General features: G+C 34.7%; 1 protein-coding gene and 2 long non-coding RNA genes across 3 annotated transcripts; 2 read left to right on the top strand and 1 right to left on the bottom strand.

Moving 5' to 3' along the window:
• Positions 1-3,748: 3,748 nt before the first annotated feature.
• LOC121978244 lies at positions 3,749-4,387 on the bottom strand. The gene has a single exon (XM_042530616.1). The coding sequence runs from the start codon at positions 4,385-4,387 to the stop codon at positions 3,749-3,751; it is 639 nt and encodes a 212-aa protein (XP_042386550.1).
• Positions 4,388-10,266: 5,879 nt separating this feature from the next.
• Positions 10,267-10,608, top strand: LOC121977530. The gene is made up of 2 exons (XR_006110898.1): positions 10,267-10,424; positions 10,504-10,608. It is a non-coding gene; the product is annotated as an uncharacterized LOC121977530 (long non-coding RNA).
• Positions 10,609-21,245: 10,637 nt separating this feature from the next.
• LOC121977529 lies at positions 21,246-22,131 on the top strand. Its single transcript, XR_006110897.1, has 3 exons — positions 21,246-21,343; positions 21,930-22,001; positions 22,076-22,131. It is a non-coding gene; the product is annotated as an uncharacterized LOC121977529 (long non-coding RNA).
• Positions 22,132-22,432: the final 301 nt, after the last annotated feature.

The raw sequence follows: 22,432 nt of genomic DNA, 5'->3' as shown, positions 1-22,432 counted from the left end.
GTGAAGAATAGCTGCTTGGTTAGGCTAAAGAGTATAACCCGCGTTAGTCTCACAGAATAGATGGTGTCCGCACTCATCAATTCATCAACTAGGGATTATTTCAATACATTCATAATTACACAACTTGAGATGCTCACAAGTTGTGATACAATCATAAGTTCTCTCATGCTATAAATTGTATTACGGATATTCAGTAACTGGGTTTAAGATTAAATCATATACATAGAAAACATACACTCAATTAATGAAATTTTATTTATCTAATAAATAAATGCAAATGATAAGACAATTATCTTAGAATACCTCTCAAGTATAACAGTATCCACATTCTTTGAGCTTAGGACAACTTGATCAATTGTTGTTTGTATGAACTTTAGTGTTGTATGTGCAAAGGCAATTTATAGAGAACAGGTCCACCCACTTTTTCTTCTGGCTAGGCTACCGTCTCATCTGCCTCCTTCCTATTGCTCCTATGCATCTGACTTTCCCAATAGGGGTGTTGCTACAACCTTTTCCACTTTTGTTGTTCCTAGTGACCATGACTATGTAGGCCCCCGAGCTTTAGCACTAGATTCCACTTTAGCTGTCGTTGGTCGGCCAACAACTCATTAATTTGCCACTCGAGTTCTCCAAGTGTTTCCTGTTAATCTTTCCCATCTAATAGAGTTGTAAATGAGCAGAACATTTATAAACAAATTTGGTGTTCGGTTTAGTAAGAATTGGTTTATGTTCATTCAGTATACACAAGATTAATTAAATGAACAAGCTTGAACAACTCGTTTAATTAAACAAACAAACTTGAACACATATATGTATTCAGCTTGTAGCTTGTTAACGTTCGTGAATATGTTTGTGAACAATGTTCGTGAACATGTTCGCAAACAATATTTGTGAACAACATAAGTGAAAAATATTCATGAATAATATTCATGAACAACATTTATGAACAATATTCATGAACAATATTCGTGAGCATATGTGAACAATATTCGTGAACTATGCATGTTTATTAATAAAATTCTTTTAAACTTGCTAAATAAATAAAAAAAAACAAAATGAACAAATAAATTTGTATTATCAAGCTCAATAACTAATCAAACAAACTTAAAATTTAAAAGTTTGAAACAATCAAACAAGCTTGAACTTAGAGTTCGATAATATCTAAACGAACCAAGCTCAAGTCAAGCTCAAACTAAACTCAAACTTATAAAAAAGTAACCAAGGTAAGTTTGAACAATCATTTTAACAACTTGGTCTATTTTAGGCTCAGCTTAACTTGAATTAGTTACCTTATCAAACAAATTTGAACACCATAAAACTTAGCTCCTGCTTGTATGAACTTTAGCGTTGTATCTATTGTGCAAAGGCAATTCATAGAGAATAGGTCCACCCACTTTTTCTTCTGGCTAGGATACTGTCTTATCTGCCTCCCTCCTGTTGCTCCTGTGCATCTGACTTGCCCAACAGGGGTGCTGCTACAACCTTTTCCACTTTTGTTGTTCCTAGTGACCACGACTATGTAGGTCCCTAAGCTTCAACACTAGATCCCACTTTAGATGTCGTTGGTCGGCCAACAACTCATCAATTTGCCACTCGAGTTCTCCAAGTGTTTCCTATTAATCTTTTCCATCTAATAGAGTTAATGAAGTACAAAACGTTTATGAACAAGTTTAGTGTTCGATTTAGTAAGAACTGATATATGTTTATTCAATATACACAAGATTAATTAAATGAACAAGCTTGAACAACTCGTTTAACTAAACAATCAAGGTTGAACATATATGTATTCAGCTTGTAGCTTGTTAACGCTCGTGAATATGTTTATGAACAATGTTCGTGAACATGTTCGCGAAAAATATTTGTGAACAACATAAGTGAACAATATTTATGAACAATATTCATGGACAACATTCGTGAATAATATTCGTGAGCATTAGTAAACAATATTCGTGAACAATATTTGTGAACCATGCATGTTCATTAATAAAATTCTTTTCAACTTGCTAAATAAATTTTAAAAAATTAAAATAAACAAATAAATTTGTATTATTAAGGTCAATAACTAATCAAACAAACTTAAAATTTAAAAATTTTAAATAATCAAATAAGCTTGAACTTAGAGTTCGATAACATCTAAAGGAACCAAACTCAAACCAAGCTCAAGCTTATAAAAAAGAAATCAAGCCAAGTTTGAATAATCATTTTAACAGCTTGATCTATTTTAGGCTCAGTTTGACTTGACTTAGTTACCTTATCAAACAAATTTGAACACCATAAAACTTAGCGCCTGTTTGTATGAACTTCAATGTTGTATCCATTGTGCAAAGGCAATTCATAGAGAACAAGTCCACCCACTTTTTCTTTTGGCTAGGCTACCGTCTCATCTGCCTCCCTCCTGTTGCTCCTGTGCATCTGACTTTCCCAACAAGGGTGCTGCTACAACCTTTTCCACTTTTGTTGTTCCTGGTAACCACGACTATGTAGGCCCCCAAGCTTCAACACTAGATTCCACTTTAGATGTCGTTAGCCGGCCAACAACTCCTTAATTTGCCACTCGAGTTCTCCAAGTGTTTCTTGTTAATCTTTCCCATCTAATAGAGTTGTAAATGAATAGAACATTTATGAACAAGTTTGGTGTTCACTTTAGTAAGAACTGATTTATGTTCGTTCAATATATACAAAATTAATTAAATGAACAAGCTTGAACAACTCGTTTAACTAAACGAACAAGCTTGAACACATATGTATTCAGCCTGCAGCTTGTTAACGTTCGTGAATATATTTGTGAACAATGTTCGTGAACATGTTCACGAACAATATTTGTGAACAACGTAAGTGAACAATATTTGTGAACAACGTAAGTGAACAATATTCGTGAGCAACATTTATGAACAATATTCATGAACAATATTCGTAAACAATATTCGTGAACATTTGTGAACAATATTCGTGAGTAACATTCGTGAGCCATGCATGTTCATCAATAAAATTCTTTTCAACTTGTTAAATAAATAAATTAATTAATTAAATAAACAAATAAATTTATATTATCAAGCCCAATAATAAATCAAACAAACTTAAAATTTAAAAGTTTCAAACAATCAAATAAGCTTGAACTTAGAGTTCAATAACATCTAAACAAACCAAGCTTAAGTCAAGCTCAAGCTTATAAAAAAGAACCAAGTCAAGCTTGAACAATAATTTTAACAGCTTGATTTATTTTAGGCTCAACTTGACTTGATTTAGTTATCTTATCAAACAAATTCGAACACCATAAAACTTAACTTGACTTGACTTATTTATAACCCTACCATCTAACCGTTGTGCAATTGCGTCAGATTTACTAGCAACTTGTTGGAGTGTATACTAAAAGCCTAGCTTTTGTAAACATTTATTTGAAATAAAAGAATCACATTGGTCAAAATCTACATTTATTTGTTAAATGTAATTGTTCAATTAATTTATATAAGTAGACAACATGATCTGTGGTGTCACACACAGAAGATCATGTTGACGGTTCTTTATTTTTTTTTGGGGGGGGAACGTAAATGTATTATACTCCCAAAAAGAACAAAATACAATCATATGATGACTACAAAGTGCATAAGAGATTTATGACTTTGTATGACACCATTACACAAACATCACTCATCATCATCTCACTAGTGTCTACAAAGTACCAAACATGACTTGGACTTTGTATGATATCCGAGCATATCATAAAGCATTACCACACATTACAAAAGAATCACTTGATATCAACAGAGCGCCAAACATGAACTTGGACTTTGTGGAATATCTTCTCAAAGCAAGGAACAACATTCTCAAATCGACTCATGTTACGTGCATTCCAAACGAGATAAATCATTGAAGATAAGGCAAGATGTCTTGCTTTCATTTGCCGCCCTTTACCTTTATAATGTTGTCGAAATGTATCAAGATAAGAGGCCATATCGGTGATGTCAAAAGTGATGTCCATCCATGTCTTGACTTTATCAAGTAGAGGCTTGACAATCTCACAATCAAAGAAAAGATGAGTATTGGATTCATCTTGTTGGTGGCATAAAGCACATAATTTGTTGGGCTCATAAGGGATGGTGTCCGCCGTTCTTAGTCTTCCATGAGCAAGTAACCAAGATGTGAACCTATGCTTGGGCAAAATGTATGGCTTCCATAACACCAAAAACCAATCCACTTTAGCCGCTCTTGGACGGAAAAACTCATACGCCAAAGCCATCCCTTTATTTTCCCCCGCAAACCACTCTATCATTTTCATATTTGCGACGCCAATAGAGGTAGTTCGCTGTACAAGTTCATCACGAATAAAAAGTAAGCGTTTAATAAGGGGAGAATCCGAAGGCTTACTTCTCCATTGCCAAAAGCCCATATTTCGAAAATAGTGTTGATGAACCCATCGAACCCAAAGAGACTCACGTCGATTTTGAATATTCCATAGATTCCGACATAATAGAGCCATATTCCATGTTTGCAAATCACGTAAACCATATCCACCTTCTTCTTTGGGTAGACATATAGAAGCCCATGAGATTGGTGGATGTTTTGTTGACCATACAAAGGAACGTGAGATGCCATAAATCTTGTCAATAACACCTAATGTTGACGGTTCTTTAGAAATTATAAACAGTTGCTCACGACTAAGATGGAAAGGAACAAACTATCGGAATAGTCGTAGTGTAATTAAGTATTAGTTTATCTTGATTAATAAATTACACTGGTACACTCTAAGTATATTGAGTAAGACCATTTGGTAAGTTCCTTTTGTACTGACTTAGTAAAAGAACTAGACCTTAGTTATTATGAAAGTGTATGCTCTTAATCCTAATATAATAACAAGCACATATATTTAATATTTATTTCTTTGACTTATCAAAGGGTGAGATTTAGCTCGATAAATCAATATACCCGATAAGTTGGGAAATGATATTACTTATAGTGTGTATTGTTGATTATAGAAGGAATCTGTGTCCTAGTTATCTAGGTTGAGAATATCCCCAAGAGGAGCTCATAAGAATTACCATGTTAAACCCTGCAGGTGGACTTAGTCCGACATGACAATGAAATTGAGTGATACTACTCTTGGAGCTAGATATTAATTAAGTGAGTTGTCAGTAACTTACTTAATTAGTGGACATTCGTAATCTTAAACACAAGGAGACTAACACACTCATGATAAGAAGGAGCTTAAAATGTAATTTGGGATTGATGCGGTAGTGCGATAATAACTCTCTAGTGGAATGAGTTATTATCGATGAACTTGAGTTGTGTGTTCGGGGCGAGCACGAGATACTCAAGTTCATCGGAAGGCCAAAACTAATTTCTCCTCTAGGTCCCTGTCGTAGCCTCATTATAGCCTCAAGTCCATCCAAATGTAAGGCTCTTGTTGGTGTCCAAGAAGGGGGCCGACCCAATGCTTGGTAATCAAGCAAGCCGACCCTATTGCTTGGTGACCAAGCATGTAGCGGCCGACCAAGATTAATTCAAATAGGAGGGGTGTTTTGAATTTTTTTAAAATCTTCTCTTTGAAGAAAACTACAAATTTTAAAAGAGAGATTTTAATTTTTAAAACTTTCCTTATTTGAATTAGGCCACATGTTTTAATAGAGAGTTTTAAAAGTTTTAAAACTTTTCTTTTTTAACCATCCTCATGGTTTAAGAAAAAAAAGGAAGATAAATTTTAAAATTAAAATTTTCTATCATCATGTTTAAAAAGAAAATTTTATAACAGAAGTTTTAAATTTTAAAACATGGTTTTAATTTTTAGAACTTTCCTTTTTTAACTCTTATTTTAGGAAAGAGAGCTTGTAAATTTTATAAGAAGATTTCTTCTTGTAAAATTTTTAAAAAATATATTTCCTTTTTCCTTGATGAGGTGGCCGACCACCTTGCTTGGTGCCCAAGCAAGGGGCCGACCATAATTAAAATAAAAAATCATCATCTAATTGATTTGGTGATTGATTTAATCAAAAGGAAAGAAAATGAAAAATAAAAAGAGAAAAGGAAAAACTAGAGGATGATTTTATTTTTTGTCAAAAGTTTTTCCTTATTTGCCTTGGGCAAATAATATAAAAGAAGGGGTGAGGAGGCTTCATGAGACACAACAATTCTTATTCTCTTGCTTGGAGAACCTCAAGTGGCCGGCCCTCTCCCTCTCCCTTCTCTTTTCCCTTTTGCTCTCTTCTCCTTGGTGGTGGTGGTGGCCGGATTTTAGAAGAAGAGGAAGAAGCTTTTGGGTGGTGTTCATCTTGGAGGATCGTCGCCCACACGACGTCCAAGGTGAGGCGAGGAATACGACAGAAGATCTTGAGGTCATTAACTTACAAAGAGAAGGTGTAACTAGTAGTTTTCTTCCGCATCATATTAGTTATTTTCTTTGTAAGAATTCTAAATACAAGAGGCAATTTGATCTAGTTTATCGAATTTATTTTTCAGTTTGTGTTTTCTTCTTTTTCGAATTTGTGATTCGATTGTTCTTTTTGGTTAACCTAGAGTTATTTAAGAAAATTAAATATTAGCTTTCCTTAAAAGCCTTTGACTAGGCGGTGGTGGTTGCTCCCATATCCAAGAAGGCCATGTGCCTCGCCATGCAGTCCTGGAAGCTAATTTTGGAAATTAATATTTAATGGAATTAATAACATAGGTGGATTTGAATCAATAGTGTTAAGTTCCGCTTGTGATTCAAATCTAAACCATTAAGAACAGATAAGTTAAATTTGGAATCAATGATGTTAAGTTCCGTCTGCGATTCCTAATTTAACTTCTAAAGAACACAATAGGTTATTTAAGGAAAGGTTCGACACTTGTACAAAAAATTTTGTACAGTGGAATCGATACGTTTTCCTAGGACTAACCAACAATTGGTATCAGAGCTAGAGTTTGTCTCTGTATGTTTAGAATTCAAATAGGTTATGCACATGTCATACATAATTTAGGCAGGATAAAAGTAGGATGTGCTAACTCTTTGGTTGCAGGCTCCAACTATTATGGCTTATTGATGTTGTGTGTGATTGGACCCTTGGACATGTCAAGGGCATTATTTTATGTGCATGATTGTATGTAACTAATACAGCAGGAGCTGTATTAGCCCTAGGATTTTAGAATTTTATTTTCAATCTAGATTACATGTACATTCCCTCGTGGAATATAGGAATGATATATGTAAAATTCTATATTTGTCGCGAATCGTATCTTTAAGAGGCGTGGTGTTATTGGAGGACCAGAGGCGCAGCGGAATAAGAAGCAAAATAGATGCGACAACTCAACCCGATGGCGGTGACTAAAGATGATAGTAGCTAGGGTTGGAGCATACTGAAGACAGTGAAGGAAAAGACCATAATAGTTGGAAAATTAATTTCCAAATTTATTGCTTTTATTTATTGTGATGTTTATGTGCATGTGATGTATGCTAGCATAGGTTAAAATCCTCATTTTTAAATAACTAAGTGGGAGAGGAATTTTAATAAATCTCATGGTCTCCATTACTGGTTTGTAAGTGATGCAACAAACTTGCGTGTTGGCTCTGAGTGTCTCCCTCCACAACGGATGAGTTTGTTACGGATCACTAGAACAAATTTCCTTAATGGATAGTTATAGGAAATTATTTAGGAGCGTGTGATCTTCTCCAACTGAAGGGGCATAATCCTATTTAATGGACTTAGTATCAAGTAATGGTATACACTTAGACGCATTCAATAGTATCCTCCCCAACGGAGTCACTGCTATTGTATTGTGTGACCAAAGTGAAACCAACTATTAATTTTATTTGTCATAAAGTTAGGATGACAAGATAATAAAATTAATGGGTCACACCCTCCTCTTACAAATGTTGAATTTGTATACGTCCACACTAACGTGGCATGCAATATTCACGGTGATTTGAGGTGTTGGTTAATTTAAAATAGTATTGTTTGAGCAATCAATATTATTCTAAATTTAGAGTCTTGACCAAAGTTTATTTTTGTGATTCTTAGGATGACTTTCAACCCACTGGCTATTATACTGAAAGAGAATAAACTTACTAGTCCCAACTATATTGATTGGAAAAGAAACCTGGACATTGTTCTTACTGCTGAAAGCTATAAGTTTATACTGACTGAGGGTTGCCCTGATGCACTTGACGGTGACTCTACCCCAGAGGAGATTGAGTATCATAAGAAATGAGTAAAAGCTGATGAGATGGCGCGGTGTTACATTTTGGCTTCAAAGTCAAATGTATTGCAACATCAGCATCAAGATTTACCAACAGCTTATGATATAATGAACAATCTCAAAGAACTCTTTGGGCATCAGAGTCGGACTGCTAGGCAAGAGGCAATGAGAAAGCTAATGACAACCACCATGTCGGAGGGGGCACCCATAAGGGATCATATCCTCAAAATGGTGGCTTATCTGAATGAAATACAAGTTCTTGGAGGAGAAATCGATGGGGAAACTCAGGTCGATATAATTCTCCAAACGCTACCCAGAAGTTTTGAGCAGTTCCGCTTGAACTATAACATGAACAAAAGAGAGTATACGTTGGCAGAACTTCTGACAGAACTATAGGTATTTTGCAAAGTTCTCAGATTCACTATGCTGAAAATGGCTCTACTTCTAAGTCGAAGGCAAGAAGAAGAAGAAACAGGTCTTTTCAGAAAGAAGGTGAATAAACCTCGTGGTACTGGACAAAAGCTAGAATGAAGAAGTCATCTGCAAGCAGTCAGGACATTGGAAGACGGGCTGTCCTCGTAGGAATCAGAACAATAAAGGAATATCTCATGCTCTAGTAGTTGAAACATGTTTAGCGGTGTTATCTACCAGCACCTGGTGTGTAGATACGGGAGCTACTGATCATGTCTGCAATTCTTTGCAGGGGTTCCAGGAAACCCGACGACTATTTGAAGGAGAAATAACCGTCTACATGGGCAATGCTACTAAGGTGGCAGCTGTTGCAATGGGAGACGTCTATTTATCTTTTGATAGAAATAGAAATTTGGTTTTAAGAAATTGTCTTTATGTACCCAGTTTTAGAAAGAATTTAATTTCAATTTCTAAACTGTATGTGGTTATAAAGAGAAATAAGGTGATTATCTGTTCTGGTGCATTGGTTGGCAATTTATATACTTTAAATCCAATTTCTCCCACAAAGTAAAATATGGAAATTAATACACTACAAGAAAAATGTCATTCAACAACACTCAAAAGACAACGGTTTGGTATACAACGGTTTTATACCAAACCGTTGTCTTTTTGCCTTTTAACAAAGGTTTTAACAAAAACTGTTGTCTTTTAGTAATTTTTTTGGCCTATGACAACGGTTTTTAAAAACCGTTGTCTATTTATGTTTTTTTGGGGATACGACAACGATTTTTAAAGGGTACGACAACAGTTTTTTAAAACTGTTGTCTAGGTGTGCTTTTTTGGGATTACGACAACGATTTTTAAAAACCATTGTTTATTAAGTGTTGTTGAATGCGATTATTTTTGCTTTCGCCACTTTTTCTCCTTCGTCATTTTAAGTCACTACAACAAAAATAGCTTTTCGCAGCTTGCTATTAACAACGCACATTAAAAGCACGCCGTTAATAGTATTATTAACGGCGTGCATATTGATGCGCGCTGTTAATAGTATAAACTTAAAGAAGGAAAAAAATTACGTCTAGATATTAATGGCGCACATTAAAAGTATGCCGTTAATACTATAAATATTTAATAACAATAACGACATGCAAAAATAGGCACGCTGCGAATACTTTTTAAAATTATTAACGGCATGCAGTATGCTGCGATTAGTTTAAAAAAATAATAAAAAATTATTATTTATGTTTTGACCAACTTCAATTTTTTTTAAAAAATTTTAGTTTTAAAAAAAAGTTATCTTTAAAAAAATTAAATCAAACAAAAATATGTAAATAATAAAAAAAAAAGATTTTTTGCCCTATCCTGCAACGCGCCGAAGTCGTTGTTCATCTCCTCTTAAGTTTGTGTATATCCTAATTCTCCCATATTTCTACCTCTTTTTCCACTACTAGAAATATACCCTATTACTACACTTTCTTAATGTCATTTGATTTAAAATATCATTATAAATAATTTTTAACGATATTTATAAAAAAAGATTATTTTAAAAATTAAAAGATCATATTACACTATTTATTGAGACAAACTTTATCAATGTCACCGTATTATACCACCCTAGTAACATAATTACCTTCAATCCTTTTTTTTTCTATCTATTGTTTGTTTCTTTTTTCTCCTCAATCCCTAACCCGTACTTGCCACCACCGTTCCTCTCACCCACGCTCACGCATCCCTATCGCCGGCGTTGCCAGGCATCGTTCCTCTCACCAATGATCACGCATCCATGTCACCGTCCCTTGCAGGTTGCAGCCTGCAGTTTCGCCATTGTAGAGAAGGTCTCGATAGAGGTCACTAGCTTGACGATGTTAGGGAATACCTTATCTCCAAGTGAATCTCACCTCCTCAAATTTCCTTTCCTCTTTGCAGCTCTTCCCTCTCCGTAGCAAGCAAGAGGAGCGCAACAAGCTCGTCTTCCCTCTCCACAGTAAGCAAGGAGGAGCTCAAGGTAATCGTAAATTTTTTATTTCTCATTAAAATAGAATCCCAGAGAGCGTCGGCTGCGCGAACCGGCTACCTGCCAACTGCTTGGTGGAGGGTGATGATTTGTTTGATGAGGACTTGAACGGATTTATTTCTGAGCTTACGAATGTGATTCCCAAAGTCAATAAGGCCATGAGCTTTGTTGAAATTATCAAGTGAGTTTTTCTTTGTCCAAAATCTCTTGCTTTTGGACTGTGATAAGGTATAATTGAAGTCGTGCAATTTAAAACCTTTTTTCTCTTGTCTGATGGCTTACTTGAAGCCTTTATGCGCTTGGATTGATAGATCCTACTTTAATTCTTTGTCAATTCTGAGCAAGGTTTTACTCTCATTATGAGCATGGAGGTTTATAACATTTCGGTGTGACTCACAGTTAAGAATACATATAACTTATGAGAAGGACAGATTCCATTTTGTAACGAAACTCATTCTTCATATTTGATAAATTTTTAGGTGCTCTTCAGAAGTCCATATGATTAGGTTAACATTTATAAGTTTGTTTTATATGTTTGATAAGTTATGTACCAATTCATTTATGATACAAACCTTTGAGGTTTGTTTTTATAATGATTAATGCTTGTGTTCTATGGGGAATCTTGTTATATGATGTGAATTCTTATGCTTATCATCTTTGAAGAAGTTTTTATTTTCTCGAATGATGTATATGAGCCAAAACTTAAGAGGACGAACTGCTAAAAAACATCTTTCTTTCTTTTTATTTGCAGATTAGTTAGTTATACTGTTGGATACTGCTCCAACTGGTCATAATTTAAGAGTGTTGCAATTCCCATCTGTTAGAGTGTATACTAAAAGCCTAGCTTTTGGTATAAACATTTATCTAGAAATAAGAATCACATTGGTCAAATATCTACATTTATGATAAATGTAGTTGTTCAATTAATTTATATTGTAGATAACATGGTGTGTGGTGTCACACACAGAGGATCATATTATCAGTACCTTATAAATTATAAACAGTAGCTCACGACCATAATGGAAAGGAACAAACCATTGGAAGGTCGTAGTGTAATTAGGTATTAGTTTATCTTAACTATATAATTACACTAGTACACTTAGAGTGTATTGAGTAGGACCATTAGAGGCCGTTTCTTTTATACTGACTTTATAAAGAAACAAAGACCTCAGTTATTATGGAAGTGTGTGCTCTTAATCCTAATATAATAACAAGCACATATGTTTGATATTTATTTCTTTAATTTATCAATGGGTGAGATTTAGTTCGATGAATCAATAAACCCGATAAGTTGGGAAATGGTATCACTTATAGTGTGTGTTGTTGATTATAGAAGGAAACTGTGTCCTAGAGATACTAGGTTGATAATGTCCCCAAGAGGAGCTCATAAGGATTGCCATGTTAAACCCTGCAGGTGGACTTAGTCCGACATGATGATAAGGTTGAGTGGTACTACTCTTGGACCTAGATATTAATTAAATGAGTTGTCAGTAACTCACTTAATTAGTGGACATTCGATATCTTAAACACAGGGAGACTAACATGCTCATAATAAGAAGGAGCCAAAATGTAATTTGGGATTGGTGCGTAGTTCAATAATAGTTCTTTAGTGGAATGAATTATTATTGATGAAATTAAGTTGTGTGTTCGGGCGAACACGGGATGCTTAATTTCATCGGAGACCAAAACCAATTCCTCCTCTCGGTCCCTATCGTAGCCTCTAGTATATAGAGATTTATACCCACATTCTTACCCATCCAGTGGGGTCGGCCAAGCTAGCTTGGAACCCAAGCTAGGGCCGGCCAAGACCAAGTGGATGAGCCATGTAGGTGGGTCCCAAGCTTAGGTGGCCGACCACTAGAATATTTAAAAGGATTTTTATTAAAATTATTTCTTATGTGGATATCATGATTTTAAAAGAGAGTTTAAAAATTAAAAATTTCCTTTTATAGCTTTCTACAAAAGATTAAGAGAAGAGATTAATCTCTTTCCTTATTTGTAGTTTAAAAGGATGGTTTTAATTTTTGGTAAAAACTTTCCTTATTTGTAAATCATCTACATGTTTAAAAGAGAGTTTAAAATTTGAAATCTTTCCTTATTTGTTGATTAAAGGAAGATTTTAAATTTTAAGAAAACTTTCCTTTTTAACCATGTTCATGATTTAAAAGAAAGTTTAAAAATTAATAATTCTCTTTTATTAGTTTCTACAAAAGATTGAGAAAAGATTTGATATCTTTCCTTATTTGTAGATTAAAAGAGATTTTAATTTTTAGAGATAACTTTCTTTTTATCCACATGTTTAAAAGAAAGATTTTAATTTATTAAATTTCTTTTTTTAAACCAATCATGAAGGGATTAAATTATTGGAGAAATTTTATAAATTTCTGGAGACAAATTATGAAGTTTTAATTAATTAAAACTCTCCTTGTTTGTAGCTTTGGTGTGGCCGGCCAAATAGAATTGAGAAAGAAAATTATTTTTAATTAAATAATTTTTCCTTTTCAATGGAAAAAGAATTAAGGAAATTTTTATTAAATTTTCCTTATTCGCCAAGACCAAGGATTATAAAAGAGGGGGTAGAGAAGGCTTCATTGTGAACAACCTCTATTATTTCTCTTCCTCTTTTCCTTGGTGTTGTGGTCGGCCAACCTCTCTTCCTCTCTTCCTCTTGGTGGTGGCCGAACCTTCTCTATTTGCTTGGAGCTCTTGTGGTGGCCGGATACTACTTGGAGAAGAAGAAGAAGAAGGAGAGAAAGCTTGTATCCCTTGGAGCTTGGTTGGTGGAAAAGATCTTCATCTTTTGGAAGCTTTGTGCTTGGCCGAAACTTGAAGAAAGGAGAAGAAGGTGCTTTGGTGGATTCTCATCTCGGAAGATCGTTGCCCACACAACGTCCGAGGTTAGAAGAGGAATACGGTAGAAGATCAAGAGGTCTTTCTAAAAGGTATAACTAGTATTTTTTCTTTCCGCATCATACTAGTTATTTTTGGAAATAATACCAAATACAAGAGGCTTACGATTCTAGTATTTCGAATATGTTTTTCGAAGTTGTGTTCTTTTGTTTTATTTTTCCTTGTGATTTGATTGTTCTTTTCGGTTAACCTAAAGTTATTTTAGGAAATTAAATATTAGATTTCTATAAAAGGTTTTGTCTAGTCGGTGGTGGTTGCTCCCATATCCAAGAAGGCCATGTGCCTCGCCACGTCAGTACTGGGAACCAATTATGGAAATTAATATTTAATGGAATTAATAACTTAAGGTGATTTGGGTCGAACGTGTTAAGTTCTCAGGAGATCCAAGTCAAAACCTAAAAGAACAAATAGATTAAGTTTTGGATCAAACGTGTTAAGTTCCGCAGGCGATCCAAAATTTAATTTAAAGAACACATGGTAGCTAGGAAAAGGTTCAGACCTTTGTACAAAATTTTTGTACAGTGGAACCTCTAGGCTTTCCGAGTAGCAACCAACAATTGGTATCAGAGCTAGGGTTTTGCCTCTGTGTATTTGGTATTAGTTTAATTATGCACATGTCATACATAATTTAGGCAGGTTAATAGTAGGATGTGCTAACTTTGTGGATGCAGGATCCAACTATTATGGCTTATAGTTATTATGTGTGTGATTGGACCCTTGGACATGTCAAGGGCATTTTATTGTGTGTGCATGATTGTATTATAAAATACAGCAGTGTATTTAGTTTTATTAGGATTTTATTTTGATCTAGATACATGTACATTCCTTTTATGGAATATAGGATCAAAATGTAAAATTCTATTTATGTCACGGATCTAATCTTGCAAAGCGTGGAACCTTCGAGGACCAGAGGCGCAACGGAACTAGGAGCAAGATGGATGCGACATAGCCAAATATGGCAGCAGCTTGGGATGACAACACACGGAGGATAACTAGAGATAAAAGCCATAATAGTTGAAAATTAGATTTTCTATTTATTGCTTTTATATTGTCTGTGTGTGCATGTTGGTTTACATATTTAGTAGGCTAGCATAGTTAAAATTCCTCATTTATAAATAACTAAGTGGGAGAGGATTTTAAGTAAATCTCATGGTCTCCATTACTGGTTTGTAAGTGATGCAAACAAGCTTGCGCGTTGGCTCTGAGTGCCTTCCTCCACAACGGATGAGCTTGTTTGTGGATCACTAGAACAGACTTCCATTTTGGATGACTATAGGAAGTTAATTAAGAGCGTGTGATCTTCCCCAACGGAAGGGGCATAATCTTATTAATGGACTTAGTGTCAAGTAATGGTATACACTTAGACACATCTAATAGTATCCTCCCATCGGAGTCATCTGCTATTATTTGTGTGACCAAATGAAACCAACTATTAATTTGTCATAAAACTAGGTTGACAAGATAATAAAATTAAAGGGTTAAAACCCTCTTACAAATGATTGATTTTGTATACGTCCACACTAACGTGGCATACAAAATTAACGGTGTTTGAGATAATTTTATTTGTCATAAAGATACGTTGACAAGATAGTTAATGGGTAAAACCCTCCTTTTACAAATGTTGAATTTGTATACGTCCACACTAACGTGGCATGCAAAATTCACGGTGTTTGAGGTGTTGGTAAATTTAAATAATATTGTTTGAGGAATCAATGTTATTTTAAATTCAAAGAGTTTTGACCAAATATTTGATCAAAGACAGATCAACTATTAATTTTATTCATCATAAAGTAAAGTTGACGAGATAATAAAATTAATGAATAAAATCTCCTCTTCGATTTTGTATACACAAAATTCATGGAGATTTTAAGGAGTTGATCTTGACCAAATGTTTTTGTGATTCTTAGGATGTTTGTCAATCCTAGTAGTCATACTATAGAAAAGACTTAGTAGTCCCAATTGTAATGATTGGAAATAGGACTTGGACATTAAGGTATTGCCTTCTTAGAACTAAGAACAATTTAGGTGTATTTAATTCATTAGTTGAAACATGTCTAGTGGTGTTATCTACCAGAACCTGGAGTGTAGATACAAGATGCCATTAATCATGTCTGCAATTCATTGCAGGGTTCCAGGAAACTCGACAACTAAATGAAAGGTAAATCACCGTCCACATGGGCACTACTGTAAAAGAGTTGTTGCAATGGGAGATGTTTATCCTTTGATAAGAATAAAATATGGATTTTAAGTAATTGTCTTTACGTACCAAGTTTAGAAAGAACCTGATTTCAATTTCTAAACTATTATAGATATTATGTCTATTTTGATAACAAAGTTGTTATCAAGAAAAATAGGAAAGTTATCTATTCTGGTATGATGGTTGACAATTTATAATCCAATAAACTCCCACGATGCAACAAATGGAAATTAGTAACACATCTTCTAATTTTAAGAGAAAGCAACCTTCGGAAATGAACCAATTATATCTTTGGCATCTAAAGCTAGGTTATACTTGAGTAGGATTCATTGGTAGCTGATGAACTTTTGGGTTCATTGGTAGTGGAAATCTTTCCAACCTGCGAGTCTTACTTGGAAGGAAAATAACCAAGAAGCTTTTAAGTCCAAGGGGTATGGAGTCAAAGATATGTTGAAATCGGTTCATTCTGATTTGTGTGATCCTATGACTATCCAGACAAGAGGTAGTATTGAATATTTTGTCTATTTTATAGACAACTATTCAAGATACAAATAAATTTACTTAATGTACCGCAAGACTAAGTACTTTGATTAGTTCAAAGAGTACAAGGTTGATGCGGAGAAATGTTAAAGTAAAAAGTCACTATGGAAGATCGTAGTGGCAAGTACCTCTTGAGAGATTTTAGGAGTCACTTATCAGAAGTTGGATTTCAATCCCAACTAACTGCATCTGGTACACCCCAACAGAATGGTGTAGTAGAAAGAAGGTAAAGGACTCTTATGGAATAATTAGATAGATGATGAGTTATTCAGAAAATTACCAAATTTGTTTTAAGGATAAACTCTGATAACGAAAGTGAACATAGTACCTTCCAAGTTAGAACTCTCTACTCATATAGAATTGCTGAATAGGTGAAAACCTATTTTGAAGCATATTCGGATTCGGGTAATCCAGCACATATGTTAAAGAGAGACAATGATAAGTTGGATAGGAGTTCACTTGTTTGTAAGTTATCCTAGATAAACAAAAGTAGGTTTATAGTCTTAAAAATCAGAAGGTCATTGTTAGCATCAATGACTGATTTTTAGAAAATGACTATATAATGAACCAAGTGCTCATAAGTAAATTTGTTCTTAAGGAAATAATAAAGGACATGTCTAACCTAGTACCAACTGTACAAGATGAGATACCACAAGAAAACTGCAACACGTATCACAAATGATACACAATTGCATAAAGTGTCTTGTCATAGTGGGAGGGTTGTTAGGCAACCTAAATAGGTTCATGTTTTGGGAGAGTTTTTGGACTCGATCCCTGAAGGACATAAACTTGATCTCCGAACATATGACGAAGCACTCCAAGATAAATATGCAGCATCTTGGCAAAGAGTAATGAATAATAGAATTAGAATATATGTATTCTAATAAAATCTGGAAGCTTATAGAACCACCAAGTGGTGTAAAAGCCTTTGGGTGTAAAAGGTCTATAATAGGAAAAGAGGGATAGACAGGAAGGTTGAAACCTTCAAAGCAAGGCTTGATGAAAAAGGAAACTTTTTTCACTGGTAGTCATGCTTAAGTCTATCCGGATTCTTTTATCTATTTGGCAAGTGGATGTCAAGACAGCATTCCTTAATGGAAGTCTTGAAGAAAACATCCATATAAAGCAACCAGAAGGGTTCATTACAAAGGGCTAAGAGCATCTTGTGTAAAGCTCAATCAGTCTATGGACTGAGGCAAAGCTTCAAGGTCTTGGAACATCCGGTTTATCAAAGTAATTCAGACCTATGGATTTATTTAGTAACCGGATAAGTCTTGTGTATACAAAAGGTGTGATGGAAGCGTGGTGGTATTTCTTGTACTATACGTAGATAACATTTTTGGTAGTTGGAAACAATATCAAAATGTTGTCAGAAGTAAGGGTATGGTTGTCCAAACAATTAGATATAAAGGACTTGGGAGAATGTATATATTCTTGAGATCAAAGTAATAAGGGATCGCAAGAAAAGAATATTTTACTTATCCCAAGCTTCATACATCGGAAAAATCCTTGCTCGTTTAAAGCATGCAAAACTCCAAGAAAGGTTTCTTACCTTTTCAGGATGGAGTAACTTTATCTAAAGATATGTCTCTGTAGACATTAAAGGAGATAAAGGAAATAAAGGCAGTTCTTTATGCTTTAGCTGTCGGAAGCCTAATGAATGCTATGCACGAGATAAGAAATCTGTTTTGCCAAGGGCATAGTTGGCAGATATCAAAGTAACTCTGGACAAGGACAGTGGACTGCAGTAAAGCATATATTGAAGTACCTTAGATGCACTAGAGATTATATGCTAGCTTACAAGGCAGTTAATTTGGTCCTTGTGGGTTGCATGGATTTTGACTTCCAATCGGATAGGGACAATAATAAGTCAACCTCGGGGTTTTGTGTTTACTTTAGGAGGTAAAGTCATAACTATGGAAGAGTGATAAGCATAGGTGTTTTTCTGGACTCCACCATAGAAGTTTAGTCTATGGCAAGCCTCTGAGGTAGCCATAAAAGCTGAATGACTCAATAACCTCAAGATAGACTTAGATATGATTTCTGGTTTGTCCAAAGATTATTACAATTTATTGGTGCAGTAGCAAACTCGAAGAAACCATAAGTCTATAAAGGCAAGTAAACACAATAGAGCGCAAGTACCACCCAATACGAGAAATCGTATAAACGAGGAGAAGTTGTTGCTGCCTAGAATGCATCAGATGATGACCTATAGATTTTTTCACTAAGGTCCTTAAGGCGAGAGCTTTTGATGGACATGTTGAAGGGTTGGGAATCAGATGTATGGCAGCAGATATGGCAGCTTAGTCTTTTAGTATAAGTGGGAGATTGTTAGAGTGTATACTAAAAGCCTAGCTTTTGGTATAAACATTTATCTAGAAATAAGAATCACATTGGTCAAATATCTACATTTATGATAAATGTAGTTGTTCAATTAATTTATATTGTAGATAACATGGTGTGTGGTGTCACACACAGAGGATCATGTTATCGGTTTTATAAATTATAAACAGTAGCTCACGACCATAATGGAAAGGAACAAACCATTGGAAGGTCGTAGTGTAATTAGGTATTAGTTTATCTTAACTATATAATTACACTAGTACACTTAGAGTGTATTGAGTAGGACCATTAGAGGCCGTTTCTTTTATACTGACTTTATAAAGAAACAAAGACCTCAGTTATTATGGAAGTGTGTGCTCTTAATCCTAATATAATAACAAGCACATATGTTTGATATTTATTTCTTTAATTTATCAATGGGTGAGATTTAGTTCGATGAATCAATAAACCCGATAAGTTGGGAAATGGTATCACTTATAGTGTGTGTTGTTGATTATAGAAGGAAACTGTGTCCTAGAGATACTAGGTTGATAATGTCCTCAAGAGGAGCTCATAAGGATTACCATGTTAAACCCTGCAGGTGGACTTAGTCCGACATGACGATAAGGTTGAGTGGTACTACTCTTGGACCTAGATATTAATTAAATGAGTTGTCAGTAACTCACTTAATTAGTGGACATTCGATATCTTAAACACAGGGAGACTAACATGCTCATAATAAGAAGGAGCCCAAAATGTAATTTGGGATTGGTGCGGTAGTTCAATAATAGTTCTTTAGTGGAATGAATTATTATTGATGAAATTAAGTTGTGTGTTCGGGGCGAACACGGGATGCTTAATTTCATCGGGAGACCAAAACCAATTCCTCCTCTCGGTCCCTATCGTAGCCTCTAGTATATAGAGATTTATACCCACCGCATACCCACCTTCTTACCCATCCAATGGGGCCGGCCAAGCTAGCTTGGAACCCAAGCTAGGGCCGGCCAAGACCAAGTGGATGAGCCATGTAGGTGGCAGGCCAAAGCTTAGGTCCCAAGCTTAGGTGGCCGGCCACTAGAATATTAAAAAGGATTTTTATTAAAATTATTTCTTATGTGGATATCATGATTTTAAAAGAGAGTTTAAAAATTAAAAATTTCCTTTTATAGCTTTCTACAAAAGATTAAGAGAAGAGATTAATCTCTTTCCTTATTTGTAGTTTAAAAGGATGGTTTTAATTTTTGGTAAAAACTTTCCTTATTTGTAAATCATCTACATGTTTAAAAGAGAGTTTAAAATTTGAAATCTTTCCTTATTTGTTGATTAAAGGAAGATTTTAAATTTTAAGAAAACTTTCCTTTTTAACCATGTTCATGATTTAAAAGAAAGTTTAAAAATTAATAATTCTCTTTTATTAGTTTCTACAAAAGATTGAGAAAAGATTTGATATCTTTCCTTATTTGTAGATTAAAAGAGATTTTAATTTTTAGAGATAACTTTCTTTTTATCCACATGTTTAAAAGAAAGATTTTAATTTATTAAATTTCTTTTTTAAACCAATCATGAAGGGATTAAATTATTGGAGAAATTTTATAAATTTCTGGAGACAAATTAGGAAGTTTTAATTAATTAAAACTCTCCTTGTTTGTAGCTTTGGTGTGGCCGGCCAAATAGAATTGAGAAAGAAAATTATTTTTAATTAAATAATTTTTCCTTTTCAATGGAAAAAGAATTAAGGAAATTTTTATTAAATTTTCCTTATTCGCCAAGACCAAGGATTATAAAAGAGGGGGTAGAGAAGGCTTCATTGTGAACAACCTCTATTATTTCTCTCCCTCTTTTCCTTGGTGTTGTGGCCGGCCAACCTCTCTTCCTCTCTTCCTCTTGGTGGTGGCCGAACCTTCTCTATTTGCTTGGAGCTCTTGTGGTGGCCGGATACTACTTGGAGAAGAAGAAGAAGAAGGAGAGAAAGCTTGTATCCCTTGGAGCTTGGTTGGTGGAAAAAGATCTTCATCTTTTGGAAGCTTTGTGCTTGGCCGAAACTTGAAGAAAGGAGAAGAAGGTGCTTTGGTAGATTCTCATCTCGGAAGATCGTTGCCCACACAACGTCCGAGGTTAGAAGAGGAATACGGTAGAAGATCAAGAGGTCTTTCTAAAAGGTATAACTAGTATTTTTTCTTTCCGCATCATACTAGTTATTTTTGGAAATAATACCAAATACAAGAGGCTTACGATTCTAGTATTTCGAATATGTTTTTCGAAGTTGTGTTCTTTTGTTTTATTTTTCCTTGTGATTTGATTGTTCTTTTCGGTTAACCTAAAGTTATTTTAGGAAATTAAATATTAGATTTCTATAAAAGGTTTTGTCTAGTTGGTGGTGGTTGCTCCCATATCCAAGAAGGCCATGTGCCTCGCCACGTCAGTACTGGGAACCAATTATGGAAATTAATATTTAATGGAATTAATAACTTAAGGTGATTTGGGTCGAACGTGTTAAGTTCCGCAGGAGATCCAAGTCAAAACCTAAAAGAACAAATAGATTAAGTTTTGGATCAAACGTGTTAAGTTCCGCAGGCGATCCAAAATTTAATTTAAAAGAACACATGGTAGCTAGGAAAAGGTTCAGACCTTTGTACAAAATTTTTGTACAGTGGAACCTCTAGGCTTTCCGAGTAGCAACCAACACCATCAACTTTAGAGAAGGGGCTTGAGAAAGTTGTCTAAAAAAAATAGATTTGCCAGTATGTTGACTCAAGTAGTTGCATTATCCTTAGGCAATTCATGTGAGTTGCTAATATAATCCTTTCCTCATTGTTTATTTAGAGTTAATGATGTTTTAGTCTTGTGAGTTTTAGTTTGGTTGTGTGTTTAACAATCTTACTCTGTGTTGTTTGCTCAGTGTGTACTTGTGAATTCTTTCAGTAAATAGCATTGTTTTTCAACTTAGTTTTGAACGTATGCATTGTTATTAAGTGACTACTTCTTCCCCAAGTAGTATGTCTTAGGTGTCAGTTTATAAGTCTTCATCGACGTATTTTCTTTAAGCTCCTTACAACTGTTGTATTCTCACTATTGAGAAATTATATTGAAACCTCTCAAGCTCTTTGGGTTTTCCCTCCTTTCTGTTTGTTTGCCTGGGAAACTTTCTCAGAAGTCCTGATGGAAGATTATATTATCGATAGATGTCTTTCTTACTGATGCATATAATGACTTTACTTTATAGCCAAAAAAATTAACATTGGGATATCTACAATCTGAATTTGTTAATAATACAGATCCACTATATCTATGGTATTGATGTGCGATAACATCTGGCTGCTTGTGTAGCTTCTCAGCTTTTCTCATACACTTTTTCTTTTATGCTTGCAGGCAACAATGCTATTCAAAAAGATTTCCTTAAAGTTGGATGCGCTGTCTCACTTCCATTTTGCTCCAAAGCCGGTTAGCAATAAAGCTTATCAAGTGTTTAATTCTTTTAGTATTTATTTCTTGATTGACCATAAGTTATGATGTAGGTTATTGAGGACATGTCTATACAAGTCAATGTACCTGCTCTAGCAATGGAAGAGGTAAAAATATCTTTTGGAGTTGTCTTTTAGTTTATGGTAAAAACAGTTTCGAGTCACTGAAATACAATGGTTTTGCAGGTTGCTCCATTGGTCGCCTCAGATGCGGCTATGCTTGCCCCTGAGGAGATTTTTCATGGAAAATGAAACATCAAAGAAGAGGCAGAGTTAACAAAAGAAGAGAGGAAAAGGAGACGGGCCAACCAGAAAAGAAGATTTAGAAGATTGAAAGGCATCCTTTATTCGCTTATATTTATGGTTCTGCTTATTTTCATGCTTGTCTACAATCTGTGCATAATGGTTAAA

Source organism: Zingiber officinale, chromosome 4B (genome assembly GCF_018446385.1).
Source record: "Zingiber officinale cultivar Zhangliang chromosome 4B, Zo_v1.1, whole genome shotgun sequence".
NCBI lineage: Eukaryota > Viridiplantae > Streptophyta > Magnoliopsida > Zingiberales > Zingiberaceae > Zingiber > Zingiber officinale.
Note: the sequence above shows the minus strand (reverse complement) of the source record. Positions and strands in the feature narration are given on the sequence as shown.